This window comes from Ovis canadensis, chromosome 2 (genome assembly GCF_042477335.2).
Source record: "Ovis canadensis isolate MfBH-ARS-UI-01 breed Bighorn chromosome 2, ARS-UI_OviCan_v2, whole genome shotgun sequence".
In the NCBI taxonomy this organism is placed as follows: domain Eukaryota; kingdom Metazoa; phylum Chordata; class Mammalia; order Artiodactyla; family Bovidae; genus Ovis; species Ovis canadensis.
Window position 1 is genome coordinate 198011732 of NC_091246.1, and position 21314 is coordinate 198033045.

Here is a 21314-nt window from a genome sequence, read left to right on the forward strand (position 1 = left end):
CCCCCAGTACACCACGTACCTGGTATGCTAGATGGACAGCAGCTAAACCAACGACTGACATATGCAGACACCCCTCATGTGGTCTGTTTTTACCATCATCATGAGAAAAGCTAAGGCCTGCAGGGCCAGGTGATGCTGCACTAAACTCAACTGGACCTGTCATCACACCCTGCACAGGTGTCTGGTGAGCAGGTACAGGCAGGGCTCTGGGTCAGAGGTGCAAGAAGGGTGCAGCAGGGGTCCCTCACGTGCTGGAGATGCCATAATGGTGTCTGACAGCCCTAGGGTTCACACAGTGCTCTCCTGCAGTGGGCAGCAGCCAAGCAGAGCCTGGGCCCTGTTCTGTGTGCTCCCAGCCAGAGGCCTATCCAGGTACCATGCAGTTTCCTGTGCACCCTGGGCCAGAGCACCGGCGAGCAGAGGGTACAAGCTCATTGGAGACAGGGTGTGGGTAGCTATCCTTTCTCATCTCGGGTTCTTCTGTTCTGTCTACAGAGCCCGACCCTGGGATTGTCTCGAGTGAGTTGGACATCGGTGTCATTGCAGGTATGCGGTCCTGGGGCCCTGCAAGTAGGCAGGAGAGTCAGAAGAAAGACTCGCGGGAGGGCCTGCCATGGCCTCGACTTCCTTCCCTCAAAGGTGGTTAGAAGGTGGGCCAGGGACTCGGTCTCTGTAAGAAAATGTCCAAAACAGCATCCTGGTGGACGAGGGGCCAAGACAGCCAAATCAGGGCCTGTCAGGCCCGAGATCCACAGGGTTGGAGTCTAGAGGGAGAGCCACTCCAGTGAAGAATGTGCAGGGCTGGGTGGGTTTAGGAGGCTGACTAAGGCTCCCTGACTTCTTCCCCAGCTCCCTCCAGCCACGCTCTTCCTTGAGATGTCTTACACTCCTGTCCCTCCGTTCTAAGCCTGCCCCAGCCTTGCTTTGAACCCCATACTGGCCCTTGATGGTCACGGCAATGACCCCAAACTGTTTCCGGACCCACTAAGCCTGTGAGATACAGCTTTTGGTGTCCTGAGATTCACACATCTCCTCTAGTTCATTCATAGCTCAGGGAACTTCATGATTAAATATAAATAGATAAAAGCAGGCAATCATGCTGGTGTTCTCCTACTCACTGGACAGCGGAACCTTGTTTTTCTTAGGTAATATTTACATCATGCAGACAGGCGTGCCTAAAGGCAGCAGGAAGTTGAGGAAATTGTACCACAAAGCTGAGACTGGCTTCAGCTATAGCCTCTACGTATTCTCCACCAGCCCCTCCCTCAGTAAACCTACCTTCTAAGTCAAGGCAGAGGGTTTCTTCTGCACTTTAAAGCAAACACCTGAGCTTGAACCCCTTCTCAAGCTGTGAGAGTGCCACCCATTAGTCCTACCCTAACTCTTCCATCCTCCCCACTCATCCTCTCTCTCCAAGACCCTGAGTGACCTGGTCCTTCTGACCAGCCCTGGCACTGCACCACCAGACCCCTGCCGCAGAACCTGCCTCCCAGGAGCACAGGGGAACTGGATTGGGGTGAGGAGCACAGACCACCTTTCACCCAACCTGCCCCCAACCCCGTGGACAGCCCCCACCTCCTCTCCTTCCTCCTGCCCAGAGGACAGCCAGTTCAACTGGGCCTCCCAACACCATGCACTTCGAGTCCCATTCCCAGTTGGGACGGTCCAGCTTTTAAAACTGAGAACTCTCAGATTCATAAAGTATTAGAGAAATACTAAGGGATGGAGTGATGCACTCTGCAGGGGAAAGATAATCTTAGAGGAAGTGGTAGAGACTCATGATTCAGAAGGCAGCATCCAAGTTTACCAGGGAGATAAGAGAGGAAAATATTTTCAGCAGACAGAACATTTGCAAAGACATGGGAAAATGGTCAAATAAAAAGTGTTTGGAGAATTATAAATCAGCCAGATGGATTCCGGTAAGAAGAGTTTGAAAATGATGGCAAGTTCTTAATACCAAAGTGTCACAAAGTTTTAGAGGGGGCCATTCATCTGAAGTGCTAGTGGTAAAGAACCCGCCTGCCAATGCAGGAGATGTGTCGGGAAGACCCTCTGGAGAAGGGCATGGCAACTCACTCCAGTATTATTGCCTGGAGAATCCCACGGACAGAGGAGCCTGGCAGGCTATGGTCTGTTGCGTTACACAGAGTCAGATACGACTGAAGTGACAGCACGCATGCGTTCATTTGAAGACTGAAGGAGACCTTTGATTAAACATGAATGCTTCTTGGAAGGGAAAGACATCAGGTTGCTGACTGGTGATTTCTGAGTAGAAGGATTAAGGACATTTTCATTTCCATTTATATTTCTATATTTGCCAGGTTTTACAAAATGAGCGTGACTTTATAAAATAAATTTTTTCACTCTTTTAATATCTATATGTAAAACACCTAATTCCTTGGAATTACACTTATTTAAAATTAAAAGTTTCAAGTCCCATGAACTTCTCAGTTTTAGGCAAAAGCATGAGTTGAATTCCGTGGATGATGCTTGGAGGTCTGCCTTCCTCGGTGGACCAGGAGGGCTCAGAACAGGGTCAGTTCTGAGATGATTGCAGCCTCAGTCTGAGGGTGCTGAGTGGAGGGAGTGGGGAGGTCAGGGGTCACTTAGACAGGTACAGTGGAGGGGCAAGTGCACCAGGCAGGGCAACAGTAAGGCAGGAAGGAGTCAGCCTGTCTAGGCTTGGTGTTTGTCAAGCAGCGTGTCTGTACTGGCACACCCCCGTGGGCATGCCTGCCTCTCCCTAACCCCAGTCCAGCCCCTGCCCCCACACTGAGTTGTGTGCTTTCCCTCCTGCAGGCGTGATCGCGGCCATGGCCTTCGTGCTGGTCGGCCTCCTCCTGCTCATGCTGCACTACATGTACCGGCACAAGGGCACATACCACACCAACGAGGCCAAGGGCACGGAGTTCGCCGAGAGTGCGGACGTGGCCCTGCAGGACGACCCATCCCTCCAGGACAACGGTGGCAGCAGCAAAAAGGAGTACTTTATCTGAAGGACTTTACCAGGACTCAGCTCCCCCCATGCCTCCCCGTCCAGGAAAGACAGCTCCACCACCCGCCCCATCACCTGCAGCACTGGACAGCCCTCAAGCGCCCCCCACACCCCAAGACACACACCTCACCTGGGACACTGGGTGCCACCCGGGCTGGGGGTGGGGATCGAAGGAGAAATCCAGCTGGAGAGTCCTCTCCCAGGACCCAGAGATGCTCAGCCAGAGGGAGGAGGGCTGAGTCTTCCTGGACTGTACAGGTTACCACCTGCGTGGGGGTGGGAGTCCTTGCTGGGTGTGAGTAGGATGGTGGCCTAGGGGAGCAAGGAGTGAGTTGTCATCATGCTGACTGGGGACAATGGTATCAAACGTCAGCCCTTGACATTTGGGGGGAACAGCAGGTGCCAGAGCTCCAAGGCACCTTTGTCTCCCATAGATGCAGCTCTGAATGATTGGAAATAAATTTGAAATGTAACGGAGCATTCAGAGTCAAATGACATGGCTGTGATCATTGTATTCTCTGATGAACTCCATGAGCTGATGCTGGGACACAGCTCCGGGCTCCACCGGGCAGTTGTCAGAGAACACAGTCTATAGAGGTGGCTTCTGGGCCCCATGAGGGAAGGAGGGACCAGTGACCAGTAGGCATCTTCCCCACATGAGCACAGCTTCGGGAAACAAATATAGGGGTGCAGTGTCCCTCTAGAAATACCCTATGGCACTGGCTGAAGTGTTGGTTCCCAAATTCCTGGTATTAGAAAGAACGGACCTACTAAAAATATGAGTGAACCTCATCAGAAAAGCGTTCCCAAGCCCAGTTCCAACATTTGTGGGAAGCCTTCCCCACAGCAACAGGCAGCTCAACTCAACTCTGACACTGTCTACCCAGAGACAGAATCAGACTCCACAGGTACAGGACTCAGCCCCACAGGATCACCCTCCTCTCAGATGTCACCTGTGCTTCCCACCAGCCGGCTACAAACTGGAGGTGCCAACCACTCCCTCCCTGGGTTCGATTAATGTGCTACAAGGGCTCACAAAACTTGGGAAAATCAGTTTACCCATGATTTACTCAGATTACTGATTTATTATAAAAGGTTATTGAACCCGCACTGCAAACTATTATGTAGGATGGATAAGTGACAAGATCCTCATTATAGCACAGAGAACTATATTCACTATCCTATGATAAACCATAATGTAAAAGAATATGAAAAAGAATGTGTGTGTATATATATATATGTGTGTATATATATATATATATATATATATATATATATATATAACTGAATCATTTTACTGTACAGCAGAAATTAACAAAACATTGTAAATCAACTAAACTTCAATTTTAAAAAATCCATCAGTGGTGACTGACCATCAACCTCAAGACCCATTTGCATTCCAGAAATCAAGGGGGTGATACTAAAAGTTACAAACCTCTAATTGTATGGTTGATTCCCCTGGCAACCAGCCCACAACCTTAGGGGCTTCCAAAAGTCACCTTATTCAACCAACAAAAGACACCTTTATCACTCTCAACACTTAAGAAATTCCAAGGGTTTGGGGAGCTCTAAGCCAGGAACAGTGGACAAAGACCAAAATATATGAGAAATGCATTTTGGTTATCTGAATGACCAAGTATATATTTATTATAAATCATAGTATCATATCATCCTTCCCATGATAACAGTTGATGATGATGGCTTCCAGTGGCTGAAGTGCAGGAGGCAGAGCCCCTGTTCCCTAGGTTTGGGACCTAGCTCCTCTTTTCCTGGTCCTGGGTTCTTGAGCAAATCACTTGACCTCCCTGGTGGACTCTCAGGGTCAATGGCAGGAACAAATGTGTTAGGTGCTCAAAACTAATTTTATTTAATCGGTATGTATCAGTCAATGAAAGTTCCTCAGTGCATCACTTCTCAATGGTTCCTCAGGAGCATGGTTATTCAGTCCCTCAGTCATTTCTGACTCTTAGCGACCCCACAGACTGCAGCACACCAGGCTTCCCTGTCTTCAATCATCTCCTAGAACTTGCTCAAACTCATGTCCATTGAGTCGGTGATGCCATCCAATGATCTCGTCCTCTGTTGTCCCCTTCTCCTCATGCCCTTAATCTTTTCCAGCATTAGGGTCTTTTCTACTGAGTAGCCTCTTCGCATCTGGTGACCAAAGCTTCAGCTTCCACATCAGTCCTTCCAGTGAATATTCAAGATTGATTTCCTTTAGGATTGACTGGTTGGATCTCCTTGCAGTCCAAGGGACTCAAGAGTCTTCTCCAACACCACAGTTCAAAAGCATCAGTTCTTTGATACTCAGCTTTCTTTATGGTCCAACTCTCACATCTATACATGACTACTGTAAAAACCATAACTGACTAGATGGACATTTGTTTGCAAAGTAATGCTCTGCTTTTTAATGTGCTGTCTAGGTTGGTCATAAGTTTTCTTCCAAGGAGCAAGCATCTTTTAATTTCATGGCTGCAGTCGCCCTCTGCAGTGATTTTGGAGCCCAAGAAGGTAAAGTCTGTCACTGTTTCCACTGTTTCCCCATCTATTTGCCATGAAGTGATGGGACCAGATGCCATGATCTTAGTTTTCTGAATGTTGAGTTTTAAGCCAGCTTTTTCACTCGCCCCTTTCACCTTCATCAAGAGTCTGTTTAGTTCCTCTTCACTTTCTGCCTCAAGGGTGATTTCATCTGCGTATCTGAGGTCATTGATATTTCTCCCAGCGATCTGATTCCAGCTTGTGCTTCATCCAGCCTGGCATTTCGCATCATGTACTCTGCATATAAGTTAAATAAGCAGGGTGACAATATACAGACTTGACATACTCCTTTCCCAATTTTGAATCAGTCAGTTGTCCCATGTCTGGTTCTAATTATTGCTTCTTGACCTGCATACCGATTTCTCAGGAGACAGGTAAAGGTGGTCTGGTATTCCCATCTCTTTAAGAATTTTCCATAGTTTTTTGTGATCCACACAATCAAAGGCTTTAGGGTAGTCAATGAAGCAGAAGTAGATGTGGCTCCTCAGGAGTAACCCTGAGTTAAAGTGAACTTACTAACCATCTTCTTGCATGAGGGTCTTTCTAAGAGTCCTAGTAGCTCAGCAATCACTAATTTAGAGATGAAGCTCCAAGGTAAAAGATTGCGGCCCAGGCAACCAGGAACTCCCCAGAGCTCAAGTTTCTTAAGGCTGAGTCATCTGCACAGGGAGTCAGCAAAAAGATCTTGCAGGATTCTCCCTAGGGGAATTATGGGATCCAAGCTCAGGCAGGAATGGCCACCATCTAAGGAAGCTGGAAGTCACAACAGGAAGAAGCAGAGATGAGAGAGACTTGATCTGAAACTGAGGCCTTTCCCTGGCTGACCCAAGCTCACTGGTCCTCCACAGTCTCTTCTGTATAATAAAGGGTTTGGCTGTATCCATGTCCCAAACACCACCTTGGCAAAGCGGCTATAAACAGCCCAAACCAAAAAGCTGTTCTGTGCAGATAGGTTTGGAAAATGGTCTATTTAAAGAAAGCTAAACTAGTGTAAGTCCCTTTGTCATCTCCAGTATTCCAGCCTATGCATGGCAGGCAGGGAGAGTTAGGCAGCACTGCCCAAATGTATTTGGTCAGAAACCCCATTCCTTCCCAGAATACCTCTTGCAAACTGTGGACCAAGAATTCCTTAGAACACTTTTAGGAAACACTAAATGACTTCTTATATCCCTTCTTGTTGTGTCATCACTTTAGGATTTTGAGAATATGTGGGCACATGGCCTCATCTTTAAGGAATGTGAACACAGATTACCATCCAGTGGGCACAGAAAAAAGCACCCAGAGCCCACACATACAAGTGATGCCAAAAACCTGGCCTCTGTGCACCAGTGCCAGATTGAATCTCAGAGACAAAATGTGGGTGAAGTAGAAAAGAATAATTTTATTGTTTTGCCAGGCAAAGGGGGACACAGCAGGCTCGTGCCCTCGAAAACTGTGTGTCCCAATCCAGAGGGATTTAGTGAGGAGTTTTATAGAAATGTTTCAAAACAGTACTTGCTGATAAAGGTTAGAGTGTGTGCAGGGCCTGCACTCCTTAATCTGGCCTCAGGTGATGTCTTGATGAGCTTCTATGGTTCTCTCTGTTATCAAACTGTGACCTACACTCTAGAATGAAGAAGTTTCATCAGGTAGTTCACCTTCCATTTGTTGAGGGTCTTAGTTCTATATAAGAGCTCAAAGATATTGTTATGTGTATCCCTTGAGGTGGCACCAGGACCCTGCCCCAAGGCTGCACTATTGTCTCTTGGCTGCTCTTTCTTTGTCTCCACATCCCTTCCCTCGCCTGATCAGTAACTGTTTGAACTTACTTTTTGGAACTCAGGGAAGGTCATGGAGCCTGGAGTGTGTTCCCTATAAACAAGAAATGGGGGACACAGAAAGCCATCTGTGCTCAGGAACCCCACAGGGTCCTGCTCAGTTTCAGAAGTGCCTTCCTTTAAAAAGGCTCCAGGGAAAAAATGAGCCCTTGGTTCTCCATGAGGCCTGGTGCCTGTGTGGAAGAGGAATGCTCATCACCCCTCATCCCACAGCCCCAGGAAGCCTATACTGACAGCAACTTCGTGAACTGGCCCATCGGACCTGGGTTCCTGAACCCTCACTTCCTCAATCCCCTCCCCTCAGCCTCATCCTCCTGGCCTACCTAGTGTCCTGGAAAACTTTATGGAAGCTTGCTCCCCAGCCCAGCCAGAATCAGAAGCAATGATGAAGCCACACAACCCAGATGGGGATTAGAACCACTGTCTTTTAACTGAGATCACATCTGGTCTCAGAACTTAATGAAGCTTAGGTTCTTAATGCCTCATCACAGAAAGAATTCAGTGAGAGATAAAGTGATAGGCAAGAAGTGGATTTATTTAGAGAAACACACATCCCATAGACAGAATACAGTCCATCTCAAAAAGTGAGAGCAGCCTTTGGAGAAATATACTCCACAGGGTATGGGCCACCTTAAAAGGTGTGTGTGTGCTGAGTTGCTTTAGTCATTTCTGACTTTTTGTGACCCTATGGACTCAGGTGGTCCATAGCCCACCAGGCTCCTCTGTCCATGGGATTCTCCAGGCAGGAACACTGGGTTGGGTTGCTATGCCCTCTTCCAGGGGATCCTCACAACCCAGAGGTCAAATCCATGTCTCTTATGTCTCCTGAATTGGCAGGCATGTTCTTTACCACTAGCACCACCTGAGAAGCCCCTCCTTAGAAGGTGAGAGGCCCATAAATAGAGTAGTTAGTTTTTATGGGCTGGGTAATTTCATAGGTTAATGAATAGGAGGATTATTCCAACTGTTTTGGGAAAGAGGCAAAGATTTCTAAGAATTGGGCCAACACCCACCTTTTGGCCTTTTATGGTCAGCCTCAGACGTGTCATGATACCTGTGGGTGCGTCATTTAGCTAAGGTATTACAATGCGCATATAATGAGGTTCACAGTCAACTAGAAGTCAAATCTGCCACCACCTTGGACTACCTGGCTCTAGCCAGTTTATGTCATGTCCTTAAGGGTTATGTCATTCTTTTAGAGATTGTTCCCCATCTTCCTATTTCAGTGACATGGAAGCTGCAAGGCTGGTTAGCCAAGGAGGCTCTGTGTAGATGCCATCTGGGAGGGAGCAGTCACAGGTTGACTGCAGAGGTGAAGCAACCACACAAGGACCGAGCAATTTAGGGAGAGAAAGGGCACATGCATGGGCAGGTGGCATCCAATACACATGGGTGTGCAAATGAATAGTGTTCCCACTGGGCAGGGAGTATGCTTGCTTTATCTTTGATTCCTCCCCCTATTAGGGACTGGAGCATCCTTGCATTGGGCCTGCAACAGATGTTATCATGGCAAATAAGAAAAAGTATGCACATCCTTATGGCAGAAAGTGAAGAGGAACTAAAGAGCCTCTTGACGAAAGTGAAAGAGGAGAGTGAAAAAGTTGGCTTAAAGCTCAACATTCAGAAAACGAAGATCATGGCATCTGGTCCCATCACTTCATGGGAAATAGATGGGGAAACAGTGGAAACACTGTCAGACTTTATTTTGGGGGGCTCCAAAATCACTGCAGATGATGATTGCAGCCATGAAATTAAAAGATGTTTACTCCTTGGAAGGAAAGTTATGACCAACCTAGATAGCATATTAAAAAGCAGAGACAGCCTCTTTCCTGGCTGGAACCATGGAGGGTGCAGAAGAGAAGAAAAAGAAGGTTTCTGCTGTGCCAGAAACTCTTAAGAAAAAGAGGAAGAATTTCGCAGAGCTTAAGATCAAGCGACTGAGAAAGAAGTTTGCCCAAAAGATGCTTCAAAAGGTAAGGAGGAAGCTTATCTATGAAAAAGCTAAGCATTACCACAAGGAATACAGGCAGATGTACAGAACTGAAATTCGAATGGCTAGGATGGCACGAAAAGCCAGGAACTTCTATGTACCTGCAGAACCCAAACTGGTGTTTGTGATCAGGATCAGAGGTATCAACAGTGTGAGCCCAAAGGTTCGAAAGGTACTGCAGCTCCTTCGCCTCCGGCAGATCTTCAATGGCACCTTTGTGAAGCTCAACAAGGCATCAATTAACATGCTGAGAATTGTGGAGCCATACATTGCATGGGGGTACCCAAATCTGAAGTCTGTAAATGCATTGATCTATAAGTGTGGTTATGGCAAAATCAACAAAAAACGAATTGCCCTGACAGACAACTCATTGATTGCTTGATCTCTTGGGAAATACAGAATCATCTTCATGGAGGATCTGATTCATGAGATCTATACCATTGGAAAATGTTTCAAAGAAGCAAACAACTTCCTGTGGCCCTTTAAATTGTCTTCTCCACTAGGTGGAATGAAGAAAAAGACCACCCATTTTGTAGAAGGTGAAGATGCTGGCAACAGGAAAGACCAGATCAACAGGCTTATTAGAAGGATGAACTAAGGTATCTACCAGGATTATTTTTGTAATCTGTCAATTAATAAACAATTGAAACAAAATAAATAAATAAAAAGCAGAGACATTACTTTGCCAACAAAGGTCCGTCTAGTGAAGGCTATGGTTTTTCCAGTAGTCATGTATGGATGTGAGACTTGGACTGTGAAGAAAGCTGAGCACCAAAGAACTGATGCTTTTGAAGGGTGGTGTTGGAGAAGGCTCTTGAGAGTCCCTTGGACTGCAAGGAGACCCAACCAATCCATTCTAAAGGAGATCAGTCCTGGGTGTTCTTTGGAAGGACTGATGCTAAAGCTGAAACTCCAGTACTTTGGCCACCTCATGCGAAGAGTTGACTCATTGGAAAAGACTCTGATGCTGGGAGAGATTGGGGGCAGGAGGAGAAGGGGATGACAGAGGATGAGATGGCTGGATGGCATCACCGATGCAATGGACATGAGTTTGAGTGAACTCCAGGAACTGGTGATGGACAGGGAGGCCTTGCCTGCTACAGTTCATGGGGTCACAAAGAGTCAGACACGACTGAGCAACTGAACTGAACTGATGCACACCCCAAGTCTCCAAGGGCTGTTCAGTCAGAAGGAGGAAGAGGGGGGGTGGAAGGAAGAGAGGAGTGTTGGAAAGGTGGAGGAGAGAGCTAGAAGAAGAGCTAGGGTTCATACTCCGTGTGAACCCTAGCTTCACTGCACATAGTCCTCCTGCATGCTCACAATACCACCACAGGAGGATGGCCTCATCCTCTCTCTCCACCTGTGGAAACCGAGGAAGGGCTTGCTGCAGGTCACACAGCTTCTAACAGCCAACGAAGGATTTGAATACAGGCCTGTCTCACCAACTGGCTGGGGAAGGGAGGTCCTGCCCTCCACAGACTGAGGCGAATCAGCAGGCGCTCTTCCTGGGAGCAAAGCAGGCAGCAGCAGGACTCAGGAATGCCAGGGAGTTGGGGCACTCAGGCCTGCTCTCTGCCACCCAATGGGCATGGCCAGCCATGGCCTGGGGTCCTGTGTCAACATCTTCATTCTTCCTGAAGAATGGCTGAGGAATGACTGGCTGAGGCCAGAAGCAGCTCTGAGCCACAGGAGCTGGTCCTGGGCAAGATAAGTAACAAGATAGAGACAGTCAGTGCTTTCAGGCCCATCACACCTCACCTACACCTCAAACACCCCAGAAGCTTGGACCCAACTCACTCTTATCAAGAGGAAAAGGATCAGCTAGATGACATCAGGTTATCCCTACCCTCCCTGCTTGGATGATTTATGCATTTTAAATGTATTCAATTCCAAAATAAGCATGTTTAATGATAACGTTTCAGACCCAGAGACAGATGGATCATATGTGTATGTGTAAGTCTGAGAGTATAGCTGCAACCTACAAGCATGCATGAGGTACCTATCAAAGTGTGGGAGTGACATAGCTGGATATAATAGGTCCTGCCTCAAGGGGTACATGGCTTGGTGGAGGAGGTAAGCACCTAAGTGTACATGGAAAAGTGGTAGTGATGCTGTAAGAGAAGTGATACAGATAGTGTGGACACCAGGTAGGGAGGGGCCGGTTCCACCTGGGGGATAGCATGGACTTAGTAAAGGTTTCAGAGGGGAAGCGGGGCTTAGGTCAGCCGTAAAACAGACCAAGAATGGATCAGCAAGGGCCTTCAGACCCAGGCTAAGCAATCTGGCCTTTGTCCCACGGGCAATAGAGAACCGTGGAGGAATATGTCAGTCTCCATCATAGCAATGTGGCAATGAGCAGATTCAACAGGACACAAGTACAGTACACTGTGGAAATGTACAAGGGTTCTAAGCTCATATCAAGGTCTGGACACGGCCTGGGGGCCGAGACATGCCACCCCCTGAGCACACCCATCACGCCAGCTACACTGGTGTTTAGTCTGGATTTCACATGACTCAACCCATCCTGCCGGTGGGAAATGGATCTCATCCGCTCCCTAGAAGAAAGGGCAGTAGGTCAAGGCTTGGAGCCAATTGTGTAAATATTAGAACAGAACTTCTTCTGCAATGCGAGGAACTGATGTTTTATCTTGTTTATGTTCCTTTGGAGGAGAGGCTGCTCAATTCTTTGCCTTCTTGCTGAGTATATTTTATCATCATGGCAACAGGGGTGATTTAAAGGGCCAACAGGATTTTAGCTGGCCTAGGGCCACAGGCAATTTAGTTTGCTGTATAATAGCTCCACACATTGTAGAGAGAGTATGGTTCTGGAATCAGACAGAGTTGAACAAAAATCTCCCCTGTGACATGAACTAGCTCTGTGACCCAGGAAGAATTACTTAACTTCTCTGTTTTTGTTCAGTAAATTAAATGAAGATAAAGACAGTTGAATTTTACGGTGTTTTGAATATAAAATTCAATAAGGAGATAAGCTTCTCGGCAACCATGAAGGCACTGAAATTTTACCTGCTTTCGAGTTAACAGGCAGCCTATAACAACTCTGCAGGTGCAGACAGAAGGCATAGGAGTTCTTGGTCAGAGACAGAGAGCTTCATCACTCAGAACACAGCTATGTTCTGACATATGTTCATGTTCAGGACATGAACATCCATTCTCTTTATCCCCAAGTCCTGACTGGCGATGTGGGTAGTCCCAAACAGCTGCGTGTCCACACGAGTGAGTTAAGTTCTGAAAGCAAATAAATGCTGGGCTAAATCCCTTAAAATGGGCAGTATGCATACCCACCCTCTGCTCTGGAGGGAGGCACTATCTCCATCCTCTGAGACTATTTACTCTATAAACATCCTTGCAAAGATGGTCCAGAACAAAATATAGCCTGTGCCTCACTCACAAGATGTGACAAATGAGAGAGACCCACCAAGAACTATCTCCTAGTTAGGTTCAGTTCAGTTCAGTTCAGTTCAGTTCAGTGGCTCAGTCGTGTCCAACTCTTTGTGACCCCATGAATCACAGCACGCCAGGCCTCCCTGTCCATCACCAACTTCCAGAGTTCACTCAGACTCACGTCCATCGAGTCCGTGATGCCATCCAGCCATCTCATCCTCTGTCGTCCCCTTCTCCTCCTGCCCCCAATCCCTCCCGGCATCAGAGTCTTTTCCAATGAGTCAACTCTCCAATGGCCAAAGTACTGGAGTTTCAGCTTTAGCATCATTCCTTCCAAAGAACACCCAGGACTGATCTCCTTTAGAATGGACTGGTTGGGTCTCCTTGTAGTCCAAGAGACTCTCAAGAGTCTTCTCCAACACCACAGTTCAAAGGCATCAATTCTTCAGTGCTCAGCTTTCTTCACAGTCCAATTCTCACATCCATACATGACCACTGGAAAACCCATAGCCTTGACTAGACGGACTTTTGTTGGCAAAGTAATGTCTCTGCTTTTGAATATGCTCTCTAGGTTGGTCATAACGTTTCTTCCAAGGAGTAAGCGTCTTTTAATCTCATGGCTGCAATCACCACCTGCAGTGATTAGGCATTGCCTGCCTAACCCCATGCCTGGGATAAAGGGGTTCAGTAAATACTATCAGTTGAGTAAACATACATATCCACAAGCACCTAACAATGAGCTAAATAACTAGACCTTCACCTGTGTTGTTGTTGCTCAGTCACCAAGTCATGTCCGACTCTTTGCAACCCCATGGACTGCAGCATGCCAGGTTTCACTGTCCTTTACCATCTCCCAGAGTTTGCCCAAGTTAATGTCCATTGAGTTGGTGGTGTGTTCCGACCATCTCATCCTCTGCCACGCCCTTTTCCTTCTGCCTTTGATCTTTCCTAGCATCAGGACTTTTTCCAATGAGCTGGCTGTTTGCATCAGGTGGCCAAAATATTAGAGCTTCAGACCTCCACCTTCTCACCAGCAAATCAGAAAGCAACTTCCACTTCTTCTTTTTGACTGTGTTGCATGGCTGGTAGGATCCTAGTTCCCTGATCAGGGAATCCAGCCAGTGAAAGCACAGAGTCCCACCCACAGGACAGACAGGGAATTCCCAGAGAGCATCTTCCACTTCTTGAGACACTTAAGGGAGTTTAAGGTAGAAGACTTTTCTGCCCCTCTTTGTATGGAGGTATATATGCGGGAGATGTATATGAGGGAGGTGGCTGCAGGTGTGGTATATTTGCTGCTTTGCTATCACAAACAGAGGAGACACTGTGGGGAGTCTCAAGTTCATGGGTGAATTCATAAATCCAGAGCCTTGGTAATGAGGTTGGATGGAATTTGCCAGCCTCTGTTTCTGAGCCTGTCCTGTAATGAAAGCGACTCTCTTGCCAACGTGATAAATCTCCAGGGACAACGTATGCAGACCTCCCAGTCTCTAACTTCAAACCAAACACTTTCGCCAACCCTTATCTTTCAACTAAATTAACTTCTTTTTCTAAGTCAAAAACGACTTAGGGAAGAGTTCTACATTCACCTTCTCAAGGTAAAGTACCCTGTGGGCCCCTTCAATGCCTCAGAGGCAAACACACTTCCATCCTGGGAAGGGTCACTTAGTCCCCAGCTGTTGTTCATCAGATGTTGTCTTCTAAGGGTGACAGGTGGAGATGTTAGGACAAAATGATGGTGAGCATCCAGGCCCCAGCATCCAGGCAGTGAAACACCTTCAATAATTCACAAATGTCCACTGAGTTTATACTATGTGGCAGGCACAATGCCAGAGATTTAGAGGTGATCAAATTCCTGCCCTTGCTCCAGAGGACACCCAGCACCACAGGAAATGTGTCAAATTAGCTCAAGTTGTGAAGTGCACACAGTGGAAGGCTGTCAAAAGGAAGAAACTCACAAACACAGAAAACAAATTTATGGTTACCAAAGCGGAAAGGGGGGTGGGATAAATTAACATAAACTAGTGTTACTACATATAAAATAGGTAAGCAATAAGGACCTACTGTGTAGCACAGGGAACTATGTTCAATATATGATAATAAGCTATGAAGGAAAAGAATCTGAAAAATTGGTATGTATGTAAGTGAATCACTGCTGTATACCTGAAACTAACAAAACATTGTATACCAGCTATACTTTAGTTTTTAAAAAGAGGTGTGTGAGGGGTCAGGAGAGGATTTTTGAAGGAGGAATCCTGAGCCTAGTTCGGAAGGAGCCAGCCAGATGCAGGCGTGAGAAAAGCAGAGAAATAGAGGTTCCAGAAACATCAAGGGTATTGTCCCATTTTGGGGAGCATGAGATATGTGTGGAAGTGACCAAGGATGAGGCTGGACTGCCAGGCAATGAAGGGCCTGGCTTGTCATACCCTGGAACCCGGATATTGTCCCAAAGGTGGTGGCAAGCCCTTGGAGGGACTTATGGGAAGAAATAGGGTGCAGATATGGTCAGGCATACTTTGGTGGCCAGTGCTGAAGATGAATTAGAGGTGTATTCTGGGGAGAAAGATGACCTAGAAACTGTCGGGGCTTGAATAGGGAGAAGCACCTTATAACAAGTCCCTTGGGTTGGAAGCAAAATCCTGTTCAGACACAACTAGAATCCACCTGGCTCTGCATTGCTTGTGGGATTTCATGTGCCCAGAAGCCTATGACAGTGGGAGCAAAAGTTCAGAATAGGTGTGTTGGGTTTATGAAGATTCTTCCCCCACCTTTGTCACTAAAATCTGCACAGAATGAACCAAGGTCTTCAGCTTCCTAGAGACATATTTGCAGCTCCTCTGGGACAAAAGATATCAGGCTAGAACCCCAGAAGGGAAATAAAACAAAGGATTTGGAAGAGATACCTCTTAAAGCCTGTCTATATGGCATTGGCAATACCCATGGAAAGCATTCTATCTAGACTTTCAACCCCAAGGAAGTCAGAAACGCCATAATTCAAATTTTGTTCTTTAGGAAGTTATATTGCAAATCTCTCTGCCACACACATCCTTCCAGGTGTGGGGGGAAATAGAGAGGCTGTATACATCCCTATTCTCTGTCCAGAAGACAGGGCACCAGAGCCTGGAGGCAGAAGCCAGGATTAGAGTGCTAAGGTGTATTTGCGTGGTAGAGGGCAGGGTGGAGACAGAAGGGCAAAGAAGTGAGATGTTTTTCATTTTATTAATTTGCAAAGGCTCAGCTCTGACACCCATCTCAGGTCAGAACACCATCTTGCTCACATAGGACTAGGATACACAAAAGAGACTGTGCTGGATGTCGAGTAAAATGACTGGACATGGTCCAGATAAGGTCACAGAAACCAATAGGGATACTTCTGTCTAATCTTCTAATTTCTCAGGTAGAAGGAGAAATGGGATCTTAGAAACTCCAGAGGGGCCAGGCTCCACCTAGGTTATAAACACCAACATCGGGGCAGTACTGGGCATTTGGGAAAGTCTACCCCATTCTTGTCCCTGGCAGGCATTGCCACTTAAAGATGGCACTCTCTTACGAAAGCCTGACTGGATTTCCCCACACTGAGAGACACGTTCTGACAATGGAAGGACCCATTAGGTCTTTCAGCTGATTGCCACTAAATGAAGAAGACGAGTCGGTTCCTAGGAGAGGACATGGAGCGGTCGTGAGGCTCCCCTCTTGGAGCCTATATCTCCTCATGAGTAGAAAAGGGATGAAGCATCTTACTGGCCCTTTTTCAAAGAACTGTTAGAATGAATTAGAGCATCTCTGGGACACAGAGATGCTCAGGATGAAGAGAAGACCTCTGCCATGGTCTTATCACCCCTTTCAATACCCTGTTGAAATGTACCATCACAAAGATTTGTTTGGTTGCTTTTATGGAGGGATTTTCCCCCACAGACATGTTTAATTAAAAAAAAAAAAAAACAGGCAAGCTGAGCTGGAATTCTTGGCAGCGAATGGTATCTACCCCCCAGGGAAGGAGAAGTAAGCTCTCTGACTTGTTTATTTCACCAACCATTAATCCACTTGCCATTAAAAAAAAAATGATTCTAGGAGGGAAAAAAAAATGTGCAATTGCTTTGCTAATCATAGATATAACACACACACACATATACTTACATATATATGTATATATATCACATTTTATCTTATTAATTAAAGCAAAGATTATTTAAAAGAAACTTGTCCAAAGTCATTAAGCATCCAACGGGCACATGCTAGTGAATGCAGACCTGCCCATCACTTTTCTGGCAGTGCATTTGGCAGTGTACCAAGAATCTTGTAAACATTCACATTCTCTGTCCCAGAAACTCTACCTCTAAAGGCCTGTTCTGAGAAAATATCCTGAAATACAGATCAAGATTTCAGTTTAAAAAGGTCCTAATAGCTCTATTTACAGTAAGGAAAATAGAGAACAGTTTAAGAGTTTCTCATTAGGGGAATGTTATGAGAATTACGATGCAGACTTGCAATTAAATATTCTGCAGCAATAAAATGATGTTGTAGAGAATTTTTAAGGTTAGGAAAATGCTCATGATGCAATGTTATGTGGAAAAACATTAAAATAAACAATATACCCAGGACAAATGCAGGCATGCTAGAAAGCCAGAGAAAATATGGGGAAGCTCATTTGCACACTATTAATAACAGTAACTGCTCAGAGTTAAGATCACTGAAAGAAACTTCCAAAGGACTCAAGGAAGCTCTTCTGAGATGCCTCCCACTTTGGAGGGCGGATCCTCGCTGTGCCTTCCTTGCTCTTTGCCCTCAGGATGGGCCCCTTACCCTGCTGTCTACCTCCTGTCGGAGTCCACATGCAGCATGGCAAGGCCCACACAGTCCCTGAGAGTTGGCATACCAGGCATCTCACTCCATCCCCATGCTCTCCAAGGACCTCAGCTCCTGAAGCAGAGCTTCTTCACAGACAGAATAGGTAAGAGCCTCTGTTTTCTGATATTTCCCTTCTATCATGTACTTTTCCAAATTGTCTACCCAAAATATATATTCAGGGTTGAAAAGTAGTATAAATTAAATGAACTTTAGCCAAGAAGTCACACTGTCATAAAGACAAAGTATTTCACAGCCCACCCTGCCCACTGAGCCCTGCCTGTGTAAATTCCCCTAGTGAAGACCGTCTGCCCAGGACCAGTCTTTAGAACCAAACAAAGAAACACTACATGAGTATCACTCAAACTATAATCAAGGTGACTGAAAAGTGATTTAGACTACGCTCAGCAGCACTGCTTGAAAACCATACCACCCATTGTTGAATGCTACCTGGATGTGTGCTGATAAGATGGAGACAACCAGGGTCCCCATCTGCTAGAAGGCATGAGAGGTCACACGGCTCAGCTTCTCACTGAACAGCTGGGGGATACAAAGATAGACAGGGCAATAGCTTGTCTGATACAATATAATGCACTGAATATGAGCAATGGCTATTTCTAAGTTTATGAGTACTTACTACTTACCAGGTATCTACCACCTATTCACTCACTGAATGCTCACAATGATCCTTTGACTTAGGTGTTACTATTTTCTCTCCATTTACAGATGAGGAAACTGAGACAGAGAAACAAGAGGAAGATCACCCAGACTGCATAGTGTAATGTGGTGGAGTTAATATTGGTACTCAGGCCTCAGTCCATGAACTTAGTCACTACACAGTTTTTAAGAAACTGATGACTCTGATATGGAAGAGCTCCAGTGGGTTTCTGGGAACCTAGGGTGTGTGGGCTTGCAGGAGGATTGCTCTAAGAATACCCAAAGACACCTCCTATCTGGCATGAGATGAGTGAGCTTATCTATAACCCAGACCATCCACATAAGCATCCCTATCTGCTGAGCTGGTGTTTATTCCAACTGGTGTTAAGCAAGTGCATTCTCAGAGATACCCTCTAAGGTATCTTTTCCTCTAGAATTTCCCTGCTTCACCAGGGGTGTATGCATGGGAGGAAGCAAATGGAGGTGAGCAAGGTACTGCCTTTCAGAAACATCCTACCTAGATACAGACACTCAGTTCTCAGAATAGCAGGAAATCCTGAGGGATGGTGTTGCCCATGAGACCATTCAGAAATCTTTGTTCACTGGCTTTGGCAAAGCGGAACCTGTGGGGCTCTGAGAAGGCAGAGTGCCACCTGCACACCATGGTACGAGTATGTGCCTTCATTCCAAGTCACAGAGCATGTGCAGAGAATCTCCTATGTGCCCGGCCCTGTGTGTATGCTGCATCTATGGAAATGAAGGTCTGCTCTTAAGCAGGTCACAGAGACAGGGACAGTGATAGAAAGGAATCCAAAAGCAACACACCTTGCTAAATATAGAGGTAGAAGGGACCATGGGATGTCTCCATACATGTCCAGTGGGATGGGGAAGAAAAAAAGAGAAAGAAAAGCAAAGAAAGAGAGGGTGAAAGGAAGAGAGGGGTTGGTCAAGCAGAGCTTCTTGGAGGAGGAGCTCTGCTGGTCAGTCTGAAGAGGAAAGTAAGAATTACTAAGTTACCGGTTAACTGAATTAACACAAAGAAATTTCCAGGAGAGACAAAATGAGCAGACATAAGTGGGTCTGATATTCCCAGAGTCCTGGAAAATGTGAAAAGAAAACTCACTAATAGCCTTGAGGGCCACATTAAGAATGATGGTTTCCACTCTACCACCAATGGGATTCCCTTAAGAATTCTGAGCAGGAAGTGGCTTAATCCAATTTGGGGAAATGGACCAGATGAAAGAATCCCCCTCCCCAGGCCAAAGTGATGGAAATTCCCACCAATTAATAAATTCTCTAATTGAGAAGAATATACTATCTCTGGAAAAGGAGTTAAGACTGTGCAAATACCTTCCCTGGGTATATCACTTTATCTCCTTGAGTAATTTGTTAACACTCACCAACTAATATTTGAACATGCACCAACACAAAACACTTACATACATGAGCTTGCATCCCTATGTACACAGTCTAGGAAAGGGTCATTTATTTTATTTTAATACCATTTTCATATAGTTTTAGATAGATACTTTTAGAAGTAATGACTCCAGTTGAGATGGTACAATTTCCCTTTTTAGATGCCTAACCTATTCTAAACATATGATAATAAGAGATAAAACACAAAAGGAAGAAAGCAGCCTCAAGAGCAAGAACAACATTTCTGTGGCATCAGAAAAGAATCAGAGATCCAGAGAGACACTAGCTTATTTGCTAGGAAATAGCTTTGGCTGGGTAAGAGAAAGTAAAATATTCACCTGGGCAGGCAGACCCAAAGTTCAGAAAACAAGACTTTTAGAGAACACTAGCCCTCTCAGAAGCAAGAAGGATGAGCAAAATTAAGTTCACCCTTTGACACATTCTAACAAAACCACAGAAAAGTCAGAGAAAAGAGAGATTGCTTCCAAAGGAATGACAGCTGGGCTAGTGGTTGACTTCTTAACAGCAGCAAAGGAAGTTAGAAGGCAATGGATTGTCTACAATTTGCTGAGCAAAAATTATCCAGGAAGTGACAGAAACAAAAAGATGGAAAGAGAAGTTAAGAGACAAATGATAAGTGGAGGATTGAGTAAGGAGATCCAACATATATGTAATCAGGTTTCTAAAAGGGTAGAAGAGAAATGGAAAGAGGCAATAGGTAGATGAGAATTTTCCAGAATTCATAAAAGACGCTAATCTTCAGAGCACAGGAATGTCACAGATCCCCAAGGAGGATGAATACAAACAACCCACATCTAGGCACATCATAGTCAGATTGCCAACAGTGAAGACAAATAGAAATATTAGAAGTAATGGGAAAGAAAGCATGAATTATATTTAGAAGTATGAACAATTATTTTGGCAGATAACTTCTCAACATTAAAAAAAAGAAGGAAACCATTTGAAAATGAAATAATATTTTCAATGAGAAAAATTGTCAACCTGAAATTGTATAATTATCAAAACTATTGTTCAAGAACATAAGGAAAAAAAGACATTTTCCGACAAAAAGGAAATGCTTACTAACTGAAATTCTAAAATTCCAAATACTTCAAATGGAGGAAAGAATCCCAGACAGAAAGTGTAAGATGCAAGATGAAATGAGAAAGCAAAAAGGTGGTAAATATGTAAGTAAATCTAAATAAAAGCTAAATTGATAAAACAATAATAATAATGTCCTGTGAGCTTAGAAACATGGTACAACTGAAATAATGGACATCAACACCACATTTACAAAGGAGAGCTAAAATTAAAATATTCTTGGGTTTTGTATTGTTTAGGAAAATGACAATAATAAATTTTGACTCTGATAAGATAAGCACACATATAAAATTAACAAGGTATAAATTATATACTAGATGCAAAAATGAAATGAGAAAAGAATTCAGTCAATTCAAAAGAAAGCAAGAAAAATAAACAGGGAAAATTAGAAAGTACAAAATAGGTTATTAGAAATTGATACAGTTATGTCAGAAACAAAATAAATGTAAATTTATTACATTCTCCATTAAAAAGAAAATACTGTCAAAATAGAAAAGTAAAATGTTTTTTATAAGATGTTGTTTACAAGAAACAAGTCTAAAACATTGAC

At 45.1% G+C, this 21314-nt stretch overlaps 1 protein-coding gene and 1 pseudogene across 3 annotated transcripts in view; both read left to right on the forward strand.

Annotated features, from left to right (window-relative positions):
* Positions 1–3487, forward strand: part of GYPC (glycophorin C (Gerbich blood group)) — a 47046-nt gene extending 43559 nt beyond the window's left edge. For 2 of the 3 annotated variants that reach the window (XM_069577876.1, XM_069577877.1), the window contains 2 exons: positions 496–546; positions 2800–3487. In XM_069577876.1, coding sequence (XP_069433977.1) covers positions 496–546; positions 2800–2996 — 248 coding nt within the window. In that variant the 3' untranslated portion in view covers positions 2997–3487. The remainder of the gene's footprint in view (positions 1–495; positions 547–2799) is intronic. The other variant, XM_069577878.1, reaches the window with a different exon arrangement.
* A 5330-nt stretch (positions 3488–8817) lies between these two features.
* LOC138434045 (large ribosomal subunit protein uL30 pseudogene) lies at positions 8818–20248 on the forward strand (annotated as a pseudogene).
* Positions 20249–21314: the final 1066 nt, after the last annotated feature.